Here is an 18572-nt window from a genome sequence, read left to right as displayed (position 1 = left end):
GGTTGAAGCTCCTTCTGCAACCAGGCTTTGCATGACATAGACTGAAACTTTGATTGACTCAGGTATTCAAATAATAAGCTTCCCGAGATGCCACACAAAACTCAAAGGTTGACTCAATAATTTAAAACTAAATCTTACAGAAAGAAAAGAAAAATTTTTTGCAAATTCCATAAAAACAATGAGATCGCAGTGAAAGTATTTCTCTGTTGTCTGTTTTCAAGCTCAATAAAATTTGTTGGCACCGATGTGAAAATAGGTGAATTTAGAAGGTTGTCTGTTTTCACTGCGTTTATGTGAAGGACTGATAAGCAATCAGTGTCTAAATGACCTTTGAAAGCGGTCTTAGAAAATCAGCAACCAACTAAAAAACTAAAAGCTACTGTGAGGAAGGGTGAAAAACATCTAATCTGACCTAATGAAGCAAAATAAAAAAAACGTCCTTCTGTTTTTATCTTTTATAATGCCCTTTGTGTTTCTTTGTAATTAAGAGCTGATTTATTATGCTACTTTTACCTCAACAGTTGTTTAGTCACTATTTGCTCAACCAAACAAACAAAAAAAAAAATATTTACACCGTTTCGGTTTCCATCTCTATTTTCCTTTACAAGTTGATGGCAAAAGCCCAAATCTTAATTTCTTGGTTTTAAATTGGATCTGTATTTACTTGTGGTGGTATTTGTTTTTATTATGTTGTTTTTATTTTTTTTTTAAACTTAGTTTACTTTGTCTAGAAGTTTATGTTTTGTTTGTTTTTAGGTTGATGTTGAGCTGTAGCCTAACCTGACCTGATCTAACCATACAAAACCATATTTCATTCACCGACAAATCACAATAAGTAATGTAGATGTCAGTATTACTTATTTGCAACATTTATTTTTCGGTGTAAGATAATTGTTTTCCTTATCTTGATAAAGCAATTAAAATCAGTGAGCAAAACATGCAGAAAAAGCAACTTATTTGTATTCTAAATTTAATTATTAGATAGCATCCCCAAATATCATAAATCAGATTTTATCCTTTGTAGGTGTGTACAGACCATGGTTCAACAGAGGGGTAAACAGAAAGAGCAGGACAAGTTTTGTTTTTTTACAGCTGCATCACTAACATCCATCCCATTTAGATGTCCAGGACTGGATGAAAGGTCAGTGCAGGATCATAAACATGCATTAAGTGTTCATTTTGAACACAAATTATTAGTTCATGCTAAAAACAGAAAATAAAGTATTCTTCATGATACATATACGTCTAAGTAAGGGCTGCATAATGTAACACAATTGCAATATCAGTGTGTGTATTAATAATATGGAAAAGTACTGTTTGTAATGTAATACTTGCTGTTTGTAATTCCTAAATATTACACTTTGCATCCCAATAGGATATTCAGCCTGTAAACTAAAGAAGTAGGATAGATTGGATATTCCGGGTTTAATTTAAGACTAATTGAAGAACTGTCATGCAAATGAATGGTAAACATTATTAATGTAGTATGTCCTAAAACCATAGTGAAATGTGTTGCGTCAGATGGCAAAATGTGCTCTTTACATAGTTTTGAAGAGGCTGACCACTGAGGAAGACTTATCCTGGATTCTCCAGACTTAAATAAAGGCGACAGGTATCTTAAAGACGCTAAGATACTTAGGACACGCCTGTATCTTTTTTTTGTTGTTGTTTTCAGTTGTCATTTGCTTTTTATTTCAACTATTTGACTTAGAAGTAAACATCTATAAACTTGTTTCCTGATTATGTTGTTTTTCACCCTTCCAGGGACACCAAGGAAGTCTTTTTTGATGTCGATAATATTTTCTTGAAGAATTCATCATTACTGTCATGACATACTTTGGCAGATGAAAGAAAATAGTCTGCTTAACCACAATCCACTCCCTGCTCTACCTGTTTTTGCTTTAGCAAGATATTCTTCCTCATGGAAGAAACAAGCCATATTTAAAAGATGACAGGTCAAGTTGACCATTAACCCATATCTCTCATATCAGTCCATTATAATTAGAGTGTTGTTGACATTTAAAAACGCAAAGCAAACAAAGCACAAAGAAACCAGCAGGCTGCTCAGTATCTTCTAGGGTAGTTAATGGTTACACAGAGTGAAACTAGCTCATAGACCAGGAGCATACAATCACCAGCTACTATCAGCTCTGACCCTGAACAAAGTGACAGTTAGAGGAAACACTGTTACCACAGAGCAACTGTTTCCTCACTGGAACTCAGAAGGAGCTCATGATGAACTTTTAACTCTTAAAAAAGAAAAAAAAAAAAAAAACAGATGAGGGCGGTAACTGAACTGCATCTTTGGGCATGCAACAAAGTTTTATGTTGAAAACAACAGACTAGCCTGAGGTATCAGTGAACCTCAGCTTGGCGGTTTACAGCACCTGAATCACCTTCTGTTTTTACACCTGATGACTACCTGAGCACTGGAAAGACTGCCTCGCTGATAACCTATTCAGTCCCCTAACTTGACGTCGCAAAGAACACAAAGCGGATGGAAAACAATTTGCCATTTGACATAAAAGGGTACACAGTTTGAGAGAGATTAAAGGAAGAGGTCACTTTTTGTGGCTGAATCTTTGACCTAAACAACAGCAGTTCAGCATTTCATAATCTAATCAAATCTCTCAGTGAACGTCGTATTCCAGGATTTAAACGCTGAGTGACCTTGTTTCCTGACTGGAAACTGTGCATTCACAGCCTCAAAATGAGTCAAAATGTGAGGTTCTTTTTTTCTTCAGCTTATATCCCACGTAAACAGAGCCTCGGTAAACTGTGTTTGTCACCCAGTTATATCTCTTACCCATTCCTCTACATCTCTGCCTTCTGAGGCCTTCCCACCAACAAGAGGCTCTTCCCAGTAGATATTTGGTTTTCCATAGCGCCAGATCTTCCCTCTTGTTTTCTGAGCAAAGAAAGCAGCGACGCCCAAAGCGATGACCACCAGGAATCCACACACCATGGCAACTCCCTAAAAAAGCAAGTACATGATGATCAGATCCAGAAAGTTGTTAAAAAGATAAGCTGAGCCATAAAGTTGATTTATCCGGGCTTCCTGGAATCTTTTTGCTGCTTTGAGTTCACAATTATTTTTTGTTAGTTTTCTGTAATGTTAATAATTAATGAAAATTATGTTTTTGATAACGGTTTTTTTTTTTTGACAAAATAATAAGACTTTGAGCTTTAGATGTCAGTAATTTTAAATGGGATTTTTCTGTATTTTTGTTTATTTATAGAATATTTAGTCTAAAATTAAAATGCATTTTTGTGAGGAACTTTAAGAACTGTTTGAAATAATCCTGGAAACGTGACAAATTAAACGCCACAGACCTCCTGTGGATCCACAAAACAGTAGTGGTACAGGTACTGGTTGTACATGGGAAAGCCTCCCAGTCCCCCCATCTGTGAGTAGCTGGTTTGATAGAGGTTCTGACACATCATCAGCATTGGATTATACATCACACTGGACGAACTCTGGGCCATCGGATTTACTCCAACAATGTAGACAATGGTCATGATGCCCTGAGAAAGAGAAAAAACATACATGTTCAGTGATATCACTACAAACATGGCAACTGTTCTTTCAGAGTTAGACCAGCAGATAGAAGGAGGTTTTACAGAAAGGAGCTCTGTTTTATCAATTTGAAGTTCTTGCGTAGAACATTCTGGATTTCGTGACGCTGGCAGTGCTTTAGACAATTTACTCTACATGGAATACACAGAGACTGCTGTTTATATTTAACTAAACAATTAAATAAGATGCTAAAGTAAGCTAAAATGTAAACTCTAATCATTGTGCATTTGTTTTCAAATATTAATTTTATTTCAAATTCAGTTCAGAAATTCTATATTAACCCCAAAGGTAAAATAAATTGTGATATCCTGTTTAATTGCAGAGCTGTGTAACACCAGCTGCTCTCTCATATACACACAAGCGGTGACATCACCTCTGGTTTCCCTGTCCACTTTATTACTGGGATGGATTATGTTGCTAATTTCCAGTAAGGTAGCTGCAGTAAAGCCACTTGTTTCAGTGCCTTATCTATGTAGAGTGCTGTGTCAAGTAACTAATTTGCAATTTAGCTAAATGTCTTTTTTTCTTGTTCATCTTGATAATTACACACCTACTGACAAGTCCAAGTAAAGCTCAGACATGTCTGAGCATGATTAATTAATGCAATGATTGCTGCTGCATTTTAACCTGCAGTTTCAGCAGGTGCGTGTCACATGTACCCAAAGTGAAATGGGATTTTGTTTTCTGAAATCAGAGGATGAGTCAAGACAAATGTGGCTGAGAATCTAAATTTATCCCTGAAAGCCCTACAGGTGTTCCCTTTTCACTCGTTAGCTAAAAGCCTACAGAGGAGGAAAATTCTTACACCAAGTTATGCTTTGGCTGACAAACTAGGAAAGAAAAAACCTCAGCTTCATAAAAAAATGATTAATAGCAATGCTAAGAGCAGATATGGTTTTAGGTTTAGGAAATAATGAAGTTACATTCTTTTGCGATGACTAATCCGTGCATGACATCCTCATTATTCCATCCCTGACTCAGCCAACAACAGAAAATTAGCACTTAAACTAGTCAAATATACAACTAACGAGTTCTCAGTGACTGAAATGCATAGAAAACACAGGGCCAGTATCGAATAAATATTTTTACCTCCATTCTTTGGCCTTAAAAGTGGAGCTAACAAGGCAGATAAATATGCCGGCATTTATAATACATAACTGAATTCCTTCAAATCAGCCTCTCAACCTTTAAAAGACGAAGGTCCACCTATGATCATAAAACCCCATTTAAAGGGTTATGTTCCCACATGTGTCTTTGCTCTGCAAGAGAACGTTTGTTAACAAGGAAAATGACTGGTTCAAATGTTGCAGACTAAATTTGTTTAAAGCGTCCTGGGTTATAAGAATAGGGTAGGTAAAATAATTAATGATTGATCACAGAAAGCCTTCTCAAGGCACCTGTACATTAATAAAAGCATGTGTTTTAACAAGTCTCTTAAATATTATGTGGGACAAACTGGTCTGCTTCTACATTCTAAAGTGTGTTGAAGAAAAGAGGAAAAAACAGTGAGATATAATCTGGCTTTTAAAAGGCAGATTATAATTGGTCTGAATTTAGTGTTTTTTACACATACCTTCCTCCCACAACCTGCAGGTTTTTACTTAATTTGTAGATGGCTCTGTAATTTGTTTCTGCATTTTAAAGCTTCTTCAGAAAGAAGAAAATATTAATTCTTTTAAAACTTTGTTTATTATTGTGTCTTAAAGAGAAATTAGACTTGGCTCAATTCGCTCTAGGCAGGTCAGATTTACAAAATGGGCATCCGGAAATATGCCACAAAATCTCTGATTGGTGCATCTAAGGGCGTGTCTTTAATCCACACGGGAATGTTAAAATGTTCTATTTGTAAACAACTTTAGGGGAATCATTTCTAATTTTCTAAATGCCGTCTTACACACACTAAAGCATCAATGAGCAACAGGTAAACGTATCAGCCTCACATGCACCCATTATAAAAACTGTCAACCTGCTATTTTCCTATATCATCCCATTTTATCCAAGTATATACAGTGTAAATAATATAAATAAATGCTCATTTTTGAGTGTTACCTGTAGGACACCCATGAGAATGCTGCATACAAGGACGGCCAGGAAGAACTTTCGGCTGCGGACAACATTGGATTTAGAGAAGCTGGCAATGAAGAATGACATAGATCCAATGAAGCTGATAGCTGCCATGGCAATCATGGCAGTTTTGGCTGAGTAAGGAGAAACGTAAGAGCCGTAGTAGCTTCCATAGCCTCCATAACCTCCAATGCCTCCGTAGCCTGAGCCATAGCTTCCTCCAATGTAGCTGCTGCCGTAGCCCATACCAGAACCGTAGTAACCCCCTCCTGCTCCGTATCCATATTGGAATTCCCACATAAGTGTCGAAGCAACGCAGGCAAATATGGCCAAACACAACACTATCACTGTAGCCATCATGGCCTTGATGATCCCAGGTGGGGACAGCCATTTGTAGAAGTGCTGAGGCCTGTCTTCGACGTAGTAAGATCCAGGCGGCGGTGGGTATGCATTGTAACCACTCTGAGGGCCTTGGAAGCTGCCGACAGGACCGAAGCCATTGTTGGATGGAGAGGTGAAGGGAGGGCTGTAGACTGGTGGACTCTCGTAATGTTGCTTGTCAAACATCGCTGGAGATGTCCCGAACTGGAAACAGAAACACAGAATGAGAGTCGTAAAAAAGACCAAATCTTTGAAGAGCAGTCTGACTCTGTTTCCCAGCAAAACTGATATGAACAATGCTACGTGGAAAGATAAGGGTCAGTTAGGCGTGCCCTCCAAAGGTAATGAGGCTTAGTAACGGAACCGTGTAAATGTTTTACTATCTCAAAGCAGGTATGACCTGTGGGCATAAAACCCCTTTTCTTTTATCCAGAGTTGTTCAAAATACAATGCTTTACTAAACTTTTTTCACATTTTGTGGCATTTCAGTCACATAGGTGACTTGCATTATATTGAGTTTTAATAAGACAAAACTACACACAGTAGAGCATAGTTAAATGGAAGGAAAATGCTACATGGTTTTCACCAACCAGTCCAACCAGACGCCTTCAGGAGTCACTTAATCAGTAAGTAGAGTCCACCTGTATGTAATTTTATTACAGTGTAAATAGCGAGGTTTAAAAAGTGAACAAATAGCATCACGAAGACAAAGGAACACACCAGACAGGTCATGGAGAAAGTTGTAGAAAGATTTAAAGCTGGGTTAGATGGTGGAAGTACAGGTCCTTCTCAAAATATTAGCATATTGTGATAAAGTTAATTATTTTCCATAATGTCATGATGAAAATTTAACATTCATATATTTTAGATTCATTGCACACTAACTGAAATATTTCAGGTCTTTTATTGTCTTAATACGGATGATTGTGGCATACAGCTCATGAAAACCCAAAATTCCTATCTCACAAAATTAGCATATTTCATCCAACCAATAAAAGAAAAGTGTTTTTAATACAAAAAACGTCAACCTTCAAATAATCATGTACAGTTATGCACTCAATACTTGGTCGGGAATCCTTTGGCAGAAATGACTGCTTCAATGCGGCGTGGCATGGAGGCAATCAGCCTGTGGCACTGCTGAGGTCTTATGGAGGCCCAGGATGCTTCGATAGCGGCCTTTAGCTCATCCAGAATGTTGGGTCTTGAGTCTCTCAACGTTCTCTTCACAATATCCCACAGATTCTCTATGGGGTTCAGGTCAGGAGAGTTGGCAGGCCAATTGAGCACAGTGATACCATGGTCAGTAAACCATTTACCAGTGGTTTTGGCACTGTGAGCAGGTACCAGGTCGTGCTGAAAAATGAAATCTTCATCTCCATAAAGCTTTTCAGCAGATGGAAGCATGAAGTGCTCCAAAATCTCCTGATAGCTAGCTGCATTGACCCTGCCCTTGATAAAACACAGTGGACCAACACCAGCAGCTGACACGGCACCCCAGACCATCACTGACTGTGGGTACTTGACACTGGACTTCTGGCATTTTGGCATTTCCTTCTCCCCAGTCTTCCTCCAGACTCTGGCACCTTGATTTCCGAATGACATGCAGAATTTGCTTTCATCCGAAAAAAGTACTTTGGACCACTGAGCAACAGTCCAGTGCTGCTTCTCTGTAGCCCAGGTCAGGCGCTTCTGCCGCTGTTTCTGGTTCAAAAGAGGCTTGACCTGGGGAATGCGGCACCTGCAGCCCATTTCCTGCACACGCCTGTGCACGGTGGCTCTGGATGTTTCTACTCCAGACTCAGTCCACTGCTTCCGCAGGTCCCCCAAGGTCTGGAATCGGCCCTTCTCCACAATCTTCCTCAGGGTCCGGTCACCTCTTCTCGTTGTGCAGCGTCTTCTGCCACACTTTTTCCTTCCCACAGACTTCCCACTGAGGTGCCTTGATACAGCACTCTGGGAACAGCCTATTCGTTCAGAAATTTCTTTCTGTGTCTTACCCTCTTGCTTGAGGGTGTCAATAGTGGCCTTCTGGACAGCAGTCAGGTCGGCAGTCTTACCCATGATTGGGGTTTTGAGTGATGAACCAGGCTGGGAGTTTTAAAGGCCTCAGGAATCTTTTGCAGGTGTTTAGAGTTAAGTAGTTGATTCAGATGATTAGGTTCATAGCTCGTTTAGAGACCCTTTTAATGATATGCTAATTTTGTGAGATAGGAATTTTGGGTTTGCATGAGCTGTATGCCAAAATCATCCGTATTAAGACAATAAAAGACCTGAAATATTTCAGTTAGTGTGCAATGAATCTAAAATATATGAATGTTAAATTTTCATCATTACATTATGGAAAATAATGAACTTTATCACAATATGCTAATATTTTGAGAAGGACCTGTATAGATGAGGAGAGCATTAATCAGAGAAGCAGCTCAGAGGCAAATATGATTGTGCTTCAAACACTCTGAGACCTTCACCATTTTAGACACTTTTATCTGTCTGATGTGAACATCGCCTGCACTGAGATTCCATCCAACAGACTAAACATTACAACTGGGTCCAAAGTGGGAACAAGTATATTAGCGAGCAGCTGCTGCATTTCAGAGTACTTTACAACATTGTTATTTTACATACCGCTACAGCAATGCCAATATGTGATATATTGTGCTGCCCTACTTTTGGTCAAAATGCTATATGTGGTAGAAAACTAACACCCTTAACAGATTAATCCCTACATGAGACATGGCGGTAGCTGCATCATGCTGTGGGATGCTTTACTTCAGCAGGACATGGACGCTGGTCAGAGCTGCTGGGAAAATGGCTGGAGAAGAAAACCTGAGACTAAAGACCTAAAAAAGGTTCAGCTTCCAGCAGGAGTTACAATAAAAGATCAAAGCATATTCATGTGTTATGATTGGCCCAGTCAAAGTCCAGATGTAAATGCAAACTAGAGTTTTGAATCTGCTTTAAATCAAGATTAAAAACGTATTTGTTTAGAGTGGCCTTTGAATGCGTTATCTAAACATTAAGTTTTCAGTCCAATTTTCCCTTTTTTTTCTTGTCCATCAATCTATTCTCTTTATTTCTTTTAATTACTTCTGTTTGATATTCTGTATCATTGTAATGTTTTTCCTTATATACAGCGCTATATAAATAAACTTGACTTGACTTACCTAGAGTCAGTGCAAAAATTGTAAAGATTTTGTTCACAAACCCATGTATCATTTTCTTTCATGAACTTCATCATTATGCTGGTTTATCACATAAAATCCCAGTGAGATACACTAAGGTTTCTGGTTCATTTTGTGACAAAATGTGAAACAAAATCTAACTAGCACATTTATTGCAAGGTACTTTATTATCATTTTTACATCATATTAGAAATAGCAAAGCAACAAGTTTAGATATGAGGTCTGTGAAGCAGCCAAGTCTCAGTAAAGAGTGGAGATGTTGGTACCAGGACAGAGAGAGAAGCCTAACAACAATCCTTTCCTTTCTGCCTCGTCACGACCTGCAGGAGTCTCTCTCCAGCCCCCACAATGAAAAGGATTTTCAAGATTTCACATCCACTCAAGCAGCGCAAATGCTGCTTTCTGCTACAAATTTTACACAGATATGCAAGGCCACTGTGTATAACAATGCCTTTTCCTTCTGCACAGAGCCCTAAAGGGAGTGGGCAGGAAACATGTAGAGTATGACGGGGAAATCATGTAAAGGCAGGACAAAGTAACTGTTACAGATAAAAACTTCCACTTTTACCTTTTTTCTCCTATTTATGAGGCTCTAGAAACACTATAAAGTAATATTTTGTATCATTGGTAAAGAGCCCAGCACATACTCTCAGGGCCCAAGGTCACGTGTTTAAAAACTTACTCGCTTATTTTATCTGACTGATGGCACAAAAGCCTCAGATTCATATAAAAGGAGAAAGAAAAGTAGTAACTTGCATTATGAAACATGGAAAGTTTTAGGAGTTTTGATTGACATATATTAGTCACTTCTAGTTTATGTTCTCAGAACAAACCACTGAAACGTTGCTTGTTAATTCCTAACTAAATTACAACTACAATTTTCAACTAGAGGACACATAAACTTGAAGCTTGACCACAACTTGTTCCTCAAGAGGACAATGAACACAAAAACAGGAGAATGGCTGGAAAAAAATAATCAAATGTTACAGAACAGTTCTAAGGAGTTGCCTCCTCCTCAGGGAGAAAAGTTTGAGTCAATGTGACAAAAATAAAGGCCAAAATGCATCGAGTGCATTCATTGATTTCAGTCTGTAGTAACTTTTCGTGACTTTCCTTTATCCTGCCAATGCAATGTACTTTTACGTTTTTTTAACCACTGCAATGTACTTTTTTTCATCATGTAAAGCACTTTGAATTGTCTTGTTGCTGAAATGTGTTATACAAATAAACTTGTCTTGCCTTATAATGGTCCAGTCAAAGTCGGGATCTTTGCCTGAACAAATTGTCATTAACTGTAACTAATATTGTAAAAAGTATAAAAGGCATTACAAAATGCTTCCCTTATGAACTCTATAGCTTTGGTCTACACCTGAGAGAAAAACCTCCTATCACACACATTTTGCTCACATTCTGTTGTCTCTGCAGAGCAGTGAGGGGAACCACAAGCTACACGGTCATCTATTCAGAGGTTCTGACATAAAGACAGACATACAGTCTCTGGCACCGTTCACAGTTTCATAACTCTTCTTCTTTATAGGCGTTGGGGACACACAGCAGAGGAGGTCTTGCCTCAAAGCCTCCGTCCCAGACACCTTCCCATTATACCCCCCTTCATTCCTTCATCGTCTGTCCCCTAGGTCTCCTCTCCCTCCCACCATAACTTCTCTGCCTTTGTTTCGGGAGCAGGAGGGCCAGAAGTCAAGGCTCCTCGCCACACAAACTGTGTTGCCATGGATTCAGAGTTTAAAAAAAAAAAAAAAAAAATTGGAGCATTGTCCAGGGATCAAACAAGGGTTCCTCTGTGCAGCTCTTGGGGGGGGGTGGGGGGTGGGGTGAAACAGAGAAAGAGAGGACAGAGGACGTATGTTGTGCAGTGTCAGGTAACCTTTATTGTTGATCAACAGGCTGTCTTGCATGAGAGCGTGTGTGCTCACTGGCAGGAAATAATCTCAGGTCTTTTTAGGCAATGATACTCAACTACTAAGACTTCCTGTACTACTGTGTCACAATAAAAGCTAAAGTCTCCCAGAAAAAACTCAACATTTTTAGAAAGATTTGAGAGTTTGAACACTAAATTCATTTAGTCCTTCTTTGTAGAAAGGTCCAGTTATTAAAAGCTGTGTCCAATTTCCTATTTGAGTAAAACAAGCTCTAACTCACTTACTTTTATGTGTTTGATTGTTAAATCATTCAATCATTTATTAAAACTATAGGAGCCTTAAGCAGTCATGGTTGATCAATAATCATATACAGGGGTTGGACAATGAAACTGAAACACCTGGTTTTAGACCACAATAATTTATTAGTATGGTGTAGTGCCTCCTTTTGCGGCCAATACAGCATCAATTCATCTTGGGAATGACATATACAAGTCCTGCACAGTGGTCAGAGGGATTTTAAGCCATTCTTCTTGCAGGATAGTGGCCAGGTCACTATGTGATACTGGTGGAGGAAAACGTTTCCTGACTCGTTCCTCCAAAACACCCCAAAGTGGTTCAATAATATTTAGATGTGGTGACTGTGCAGGCCATGGGAGATGTTCAACTTCATTTTCATGTTCATCAAACCAATCTTTCACCAGTCTTGCTGTGTGTATTGGTGCATTGTCATCCTGATACACGGCACCGCCTTCAGGATACAATGTTTGAACCATTGGATGCACATGGTCCTCAAGAATGGTTCGGTAGTCTTTGGCAGTGACGCGCCCATCTAGCACAAGTACTGGGCCAAGGGAATGCCATGATATGGCAGCTTAAACCATCACTGATCCACCCCCATGCTTCACTCTGGGCATGCAACAGTCTGGGTGGTACGCTTCTTTGGGGCTTCTCCACACCGTAACTCTCCTGGATATGGGGAAAACAGTAAAGGTGGACTCATCAGAGAACAATACATGTTTCACATTGTCCACAGCCCAAGATTTGCGCTCCTTGCACCATTGAAACCGACGTTTGGCATTGGCATGAGTGACCAAAGGTTTGGCTATAGCAGCCCGGCCGTGTATATTGACCCTGTGGAGCTCCCGACAGACAGTTCTGGTGGAAACAGGAGAGTTGAGGTGCACATTTAATTCTGCCGTGATTTGGGCAGCGGTGGTTTTATGTTTTTTGGATACAATCCGGGTTAGCACCCGAACATCCCTTTCAGACAGCTTCCTCTTGCGTCCACAGTTAATCCTGTTGGATGTGGTTCGTCCTTCTTGGTGGTATGCTGACATTACCCTGGATACCGTGGCTCTTGATACATCACAAAGACTTGCTGTCTTGGTCACAGATGCGCCAGCAAGACGTGCACTAACAATATGTCCTCTTTTGAACTCTGGTATGTCACCCATAATGTTGTGTGCATTTAAATATTTTGAGTAAAACTGTGCTCTTACCCTGCTAATTGAACCTTCACACTCTGCTCTTACTGGTGCAATGTGCAATCAATGAAGACTGGCTACCAGGCTGATCCAATTTAGCCATGAAACCTCCCACACTAAAATGACAGGTGTTTCAGTTTCATTGTCCAACCCCTGTATATAAGGAGCAGCGGCATCGTCACACAACGTGTGCATTAAAATTATCCAGTTCCAATCAGCAGCGATATCTTTGTGCATCAGTAGTTATTCCTTTTTAGGCAGTTAACTGGGCAGAAAAAGCCACGTGGTATTTAGTCATTGGGTTTTTAACTGGAACACATCTTCTATTAACATTTCCTTGGACCAATTATTAAACAAAACTGGCTTTAGTTTAAGTATTATTTTAAGGATTTGTTCCTAAAGAAGAGATATTCATGTTGTTCAAAGGTAAACACCCTGAATATATTGGATTGTGCTTTACCTCGGATCCATTTTAGTAGTAACAAGGAGCATAACTGCAGCTCTAGTAGTAGTAGTAATGTAAAGTATTTGTCTAAAGCTGGCTTCCATGTTTTTTTGCATTGGGTAGAAAAGCCATGAGTTTGGACCAGGGTCATGGGTCAGCTCAGACACCCACCAGCAGAAGCCTGAACTCCACTGAAACACAGAGACTCTATCATCTGCCGCTGATAAAGGAATTCCATTTATACAGTCACATGTCGCACATCAGTCAAAAATAATTAGGCTACAGACAAATGTAGGCAGGCACCCACTGACATACACCCAGGAGTCAGCCAAGACTTCCTGCACAACGCCAAAACAACACCAGACTGTGAAAACCTCCTGGGGCAGGAAAAAATGAAAAACAATGAAAAACAAGATGGGGAAAATTCCTGTGGTGTGTGTTTGAAGAACACCCTTCAGTAAATTATAACTCTACGGCTTGATGAGTATATCGCTAAACTAAAATCCTTTCCAAAAGTGTTGATTAGGTAACTGAAGGAAAAACTGATAAACTGGGATAACAACCGAAGTAAATAAACTATCAGAAACTACCAGGCATGGACCAGTAGTTTCATAATATTTACACAAACAATGTAAAAATGTAATATTAGCATGATCCAACAGCTTCAATTTAAAACCGATACACAATTATTAATAGTGCTGTAAAAATAATAACGCTTTTGAATAATTATTTAGTTATTTGGATTCCGATACATAGACTTAAGAAAAAATATTAAATAAACATCTCTTGAACTTGGTGGTAGTTTTAAGTATTTATTGTACAGAATATTTATAACAAGCTGATAGCAACTGATTTATCAGGCTGTCTCCTCGGGTTGCTGGTTGCCAGCTGTAGTTTTAAACAGTTGTACCTCGAAAGGAGTGACGGGTGGCATTCCTTTAGTTTCCAAACAGCTACATTTTCTTTTGCGCTTTCTTTGGCATCTCATTAAACTGAACTTTAAAACTTGCCAGGTGGGTTTGTCCCGTCTTAGTGTGGGGTCAGGGGCCCTTGCTGTCACAACATGCTGTGTGGTGGAGGACAGGATACGGCGGGGGTGCTTGGAGTGCGGCTGTGTGTGGAGCTTGAGCCGTGTGGATGTGTCTTTATCGGCTTTTCAGGAGTGAAGCTCATCTGTGGGTATGTTTGGGTTCTGGGGCATGTGTTCGATATCTGTGACCTGGTTGGGGGTGGCCCTGTGGGGAGATTCATATTGGTGTTCATGGGGGGTGAGGGGCTCATGGGGTTGAGATCGGAATTCATTGGGGGGTTGGAACTGTTTCATCCTGGGACGGCTCTGGTTGGCGAGCTCTTTTGGACCAGATAGGCCCCTCTTTTGTAAGTGGCTCCCTCTCCGGATGGGGACGGGGGTCGTTGGGGACTGGGGTCAAAGCGGGGGGTCGGGGTCTGGGCCGGGGTTGCTGGGTTCGGGCGGTGCCGGCACTAGTCTGGGCTGCTGCTGGGACAGTCTGCCTGTCTCCACCCTGGAAGGAAGGGACCACCTCCTGGGTCCAGGGACCGGTTGCCCCTCTGGGGTATCTGTACCTGGACCTGGGAGTATAGAGTGTGTATGGTGAGTGTGAGTGAGTGTATGACGTCCATTGTTGTGTGTCTTTACGTTGGATTTGTGGGTGTGAGTGTTTTTATGTGAAGGCATGAGGGTGGGAATGTTTGATTATGACTGTGTGTACGTACTTGTTTTAGTGTCAGGTTGGGTCTTGGGCTGCTCCCTCTTCTGGATTAGATTAGATTGGTGGTTCTTGGCGCTGGGTGCTGTGGTGTGTGCCGGCTCACTCCCGTTGGCTGCTTGCTGAGGCCTGGACCCTGTCGCTCTGTCGGGCTTCTGCTTGGGAAGCGATGTCCCCCGGGGTCTCGGGTCTCTGGGTCAATGGCTGGGTCTGCTCAGGTGTAGACGGCTACTGGAGGGGCATGTGGGCTCAACGGTGCAGCTTCCTGGGGCTTCTGCACTGTGGCTACTAGGTGGTTCCCCTGTTCTTCTGTGGGGGAGATGCTGTAATGCCGGCGGTTGTCCTACCGGTGTTCCTGTGCTCTGGGAGGCCTTTGGATGTCTGTGGCTCAGATCTTTTCCGCGTCTGTCTCGGGTCCAGGGGGGCAGGTCTGTGGCTCCTCACACTCGCTATTGCATATTTTTAATGGAGAAATCTTATATACACAAGCGCGCTGACACTTACACCCACAGGTTGTAAGATTCAGGTGTTAAGAGATACACAGATGTTCTATAATGAGCAGCAGTCACCACTAAATACATCTTGCATTCATTAATACCGTGCACTTTTCGGTAACATTGCTGTTATTATATGTTTCAGCAGGTGTAGAAGCAGTCTTCTAGGGTGTTATCTTGTAATCTCTTCCCCCTCCTTCTCTCCCGTTTTCCTTTTTGCCTCACCTCTCTCTCTCGTCATTGCTTCTTTTTTTCCTTTTGAAAAAACACTTTTTTGGCTTTTGGCAGACTTTTAGTAATTAAAATTATATTAATCATATTTGTAGTTCTATAGCACTTATAACACTTTCGACATAATGTAGGGCGACTGTGGCTCAGTGGGTACTGTAGTTATCTTGCAAACTGAAAGTTGTTGGTATGATTCCAGCTTCCTCCTGTCATGTGTTGATGTGCCCCTGGGCAAGGCACTTAACCCCAAGCTGGCTACTGATCCATGTTTTAGTTTGTGAGTGTGATTCGGTGAATCTGGCTCGCTTTGAGTAGTCAGTATGACTAGAGAATTCAGTCCAGTTACCAAATAACTTTAAATTACGTTTTTATTTGTTAAACAAGTTCAACAAATAAAAATTTAAATATTAAAAATATTTTACGTCTACCTCTACAGTCTCATTATCATTAAAGCAATTGTATTTCCTAAGTCCTTGTTACCTTTTATAACTACACCTTTCTGATTTATGCATGATTAGCCTTATTTAGCTATTATTTCTATATGTAAAGCATTTTGTGTTTCCCTTCTTGTGCATGAAAAGCAGTCTTAATAAAGATTGATTAAGATTGATTAATAATGGACAGTGAAGAATAACATCAGATTATAATCATGTTTGGACACCTGTGTAAGCCAGGGGCAAACAATAAACAGGTGCATAAGCCTATTAATTAGTCATTACAGCAACAGGTAAATATTGTGGAGCCAAATGTGACAAATTACCTAAATATTAGTGGACCTGTCCGCGTCAAACAGAACACTGGTTTCATTTTAGGAGACAAAGTGTTTGTTGGTCAGGCTTTGAACACATTTACAACAACAGACTGTGAACTAAGATCCTAACCAGACCCCTCTTGTTTTTGTTCATAGTCGTGTAATTAGGATCCTCAGTTGTTTTCTATTTCTGTTCAAATGTGCCTGAATTGTTTTCCTGGTCCCGCACTTTACTGATATATATATCGTTTTAAGCCACTTGTTTATAACTTATATCCGATGAAAAATGTCTCCTAGATGACAGACCCACCTGTCCAAATACCAAATCTGACCGCTAACATTCCATTAAAGTAGTTAAGTGGTTTCAGACACCCCTCAAAACGTCATAATTTGTAATGCTACTAATTTAAAAAAAAAAGGTCTCCCCCCACAAAACATAAAATTAGCGGTAAAGAATTATTTTACCCACTTTCTTGTCGTCTTACCTGAACAGAATGCTCGGTCAGCAGCGTCCTTTCCTGTTTCCAGTTAAAATCCCTCCTTCCGGTCAAAGTTTTGGCTCCGTTTAGCTATCAGTCTCTCAGCACATAAACTCGTTTCTAAGTCGGCGTCTCTCAGACTCCCCAGGCGTTAAAATGCGCCTCTCATTCGTCTGAAGCGTCAGTTTTGGTAAAAAGTAAACGGCTCTCCAGCTGCAGCCTCTGAACAAGCGCTCTGCTTTCTGTCCCGCCTATCCGCGGTGATGAGCCGCACCGCACAACACCTCGACACCTCCGCGTTTCAACCGCTAGAGGTCAGGATTTCCGCTCTTTACAGCGGCCTCACTGAGCAGAAGCGTCACTTCTTATCGATGCGAAATAATGGGTAGTAGAGTACAGCTTAGTTCTTGAATAACAAATTAAGGAAGGACAGCATTACCTTTAAGACAAGAATCTTATATAGGGAAATGTGTGAGAAAATATTTCTTACAAACTCAGGTTTTTAAAGACCTTTTAATGGCCCACGTTGAAATTTTGGACCTGTGGATTTCACCTCATGAGATCTTATCCCCTTCAGAATCTGTGGTCAGTTCTTAAAAAACAGGCGAATAACCCATAAACCAATAAATTAGCAACTCTAAGCACTAATAAGACAAGAATGGTCTTATTATTAGAGACAAATCAAGGAATTGATCTTGTGCTCAATCAGAATTTACTTTTCACTAAGCTCAAAATGATAATGGTGATGGAGTTTTTATTTACACAGGGGTAATACTTAACCTTTAAAGGAAAGATGCATGGTTGAACCTTGGGGAAGGCACTTGTACCAGAAACCTGGTAGAAGTTTATATTTCCTCCTTCTCATATCTGTATTGAACACATTACACACAAACAGCAATTATTTCAAAGCTTCAGCCATTTTTAATAAATAAAACCTGAATGTGTGTGAGCAGGTTTTCCATTAAAAAATGAAAAACCTGCAATTATTATTCGCTTTATTAATAGAAAACAAAAGAAACAACTACTCAAACAGGGCCGAAAGTTGAAAGGAACCAAAGTTTATGTAAATGAACATCTAATAAAGAAAAATGCAGATGTTACAAGACAGGCAAGATTATTGAAAAAGCAGAAAAAAATAAAGTAAACATGGAAATCTGACGGCAAAGTATATATAAAACTCAACGGAACTCTAGAGCAGGCCAAAGTCTTGGTTATCCGAGAGATGAATGAACTGGAGAAGTACCAGTTTTTCCTTTTTTACAACCAGTACACAACTGATAACATGGTAAATACTAAAAGTATTACTGCAGTGAGGATTATTTTCTTTTTTCTCTGCAGTTTTGAATTAGATCTAACAAAACACACGATAGATAATGATTTAGATCCTGATCATAATTTTCTAAATAATATGGAAACAAACTGTTGCTATTAGAATGAGCAACAATTAAATGACCCAATGAAAATGTTCACGGAATTTCACTTATCCACTTTAATAGCAGACGTCTATTTATATAAACATAAAAGGATATTTGGTGCAGTTTAGAAAACCATTTAATATTATTGCAATCTCTGAAACATGGCTTGCAGCTGATAAGGTGATGAATACCGAGTTGGATGGATACAGATTAAAGAAAGTATGAATAGAAAGAACACCAGGATCAAAAATCTAATTATTTAGTAATATTATGGAGGATCCTTTCTCAAAAACAACACAAAAGACCAATTTAATTTGTGAAAATTTTAATACAGACCTGCTGAATCCCAACAAATACAAAAGGACAAATGATTTTATCGAGTGTATTTACAGTATGAGTCTTTTTCCAACAATCACAAAACCAAGCAGAATAACGTCTTATAGTGCTAATCTGATTGATAATATC

At 39.8% G+C, this 18572-nt stretch overlaps 1 protein-coding gene across 1 annotated transcript in view; it reads right to left on the bottom strand.

Annotated features, from left to right (window-relative positions):
* The window catches only part of si:ch73-61d6.3 (occludin), a 32338-nt gene extending 15388 nt beyond the window's left edge, over positions 1–16950 (bottom strand). Inside the window, exons 1-4 of the mRNA XM_047375579.1 lie at positions 16699–16950; positions 5627–6226; positions 3334–3525; positions 2807–2974 (exon numbers count right to left, since the gene is read on the bottom strand). Coding sequence (XP_047231535.1) covers positions 2807–2974; positions 3334–3525; positions 5627–6208 — 942 coding nt within the window. The 5' untranslated portion in view covers positions 6209–6226; positions 16699–16950. The remainder of the gene's footprint in view (positions 1–2806; positions 2975–3333; positions 3526–5626; positions 6227–16698) is intronic.
* Positions 16951–18572: the final 1622 nt, after the last annotated feature.

This window comes from Girardinichthys multiradiatus, chromosome 9 (genome assembly GCF_021462225.1).
Source record: "Girardinichthys multiradiatus isolate DD_20200921_A chromosome 9, DD_fGirMul_XY1, whole genome shotgun sequence".
Taxonomy (NCBI): domain Eukaryota; kingdom Metazoa; phylum Chordata; class Actinopteri; order Cyprinodontiformes; family Goodeidae; genus Girardinichthys; species Girardinichthys multiradiatus.
This window is presented reverse-complemented; position numbering and strand designations above follow the sequence as displayed.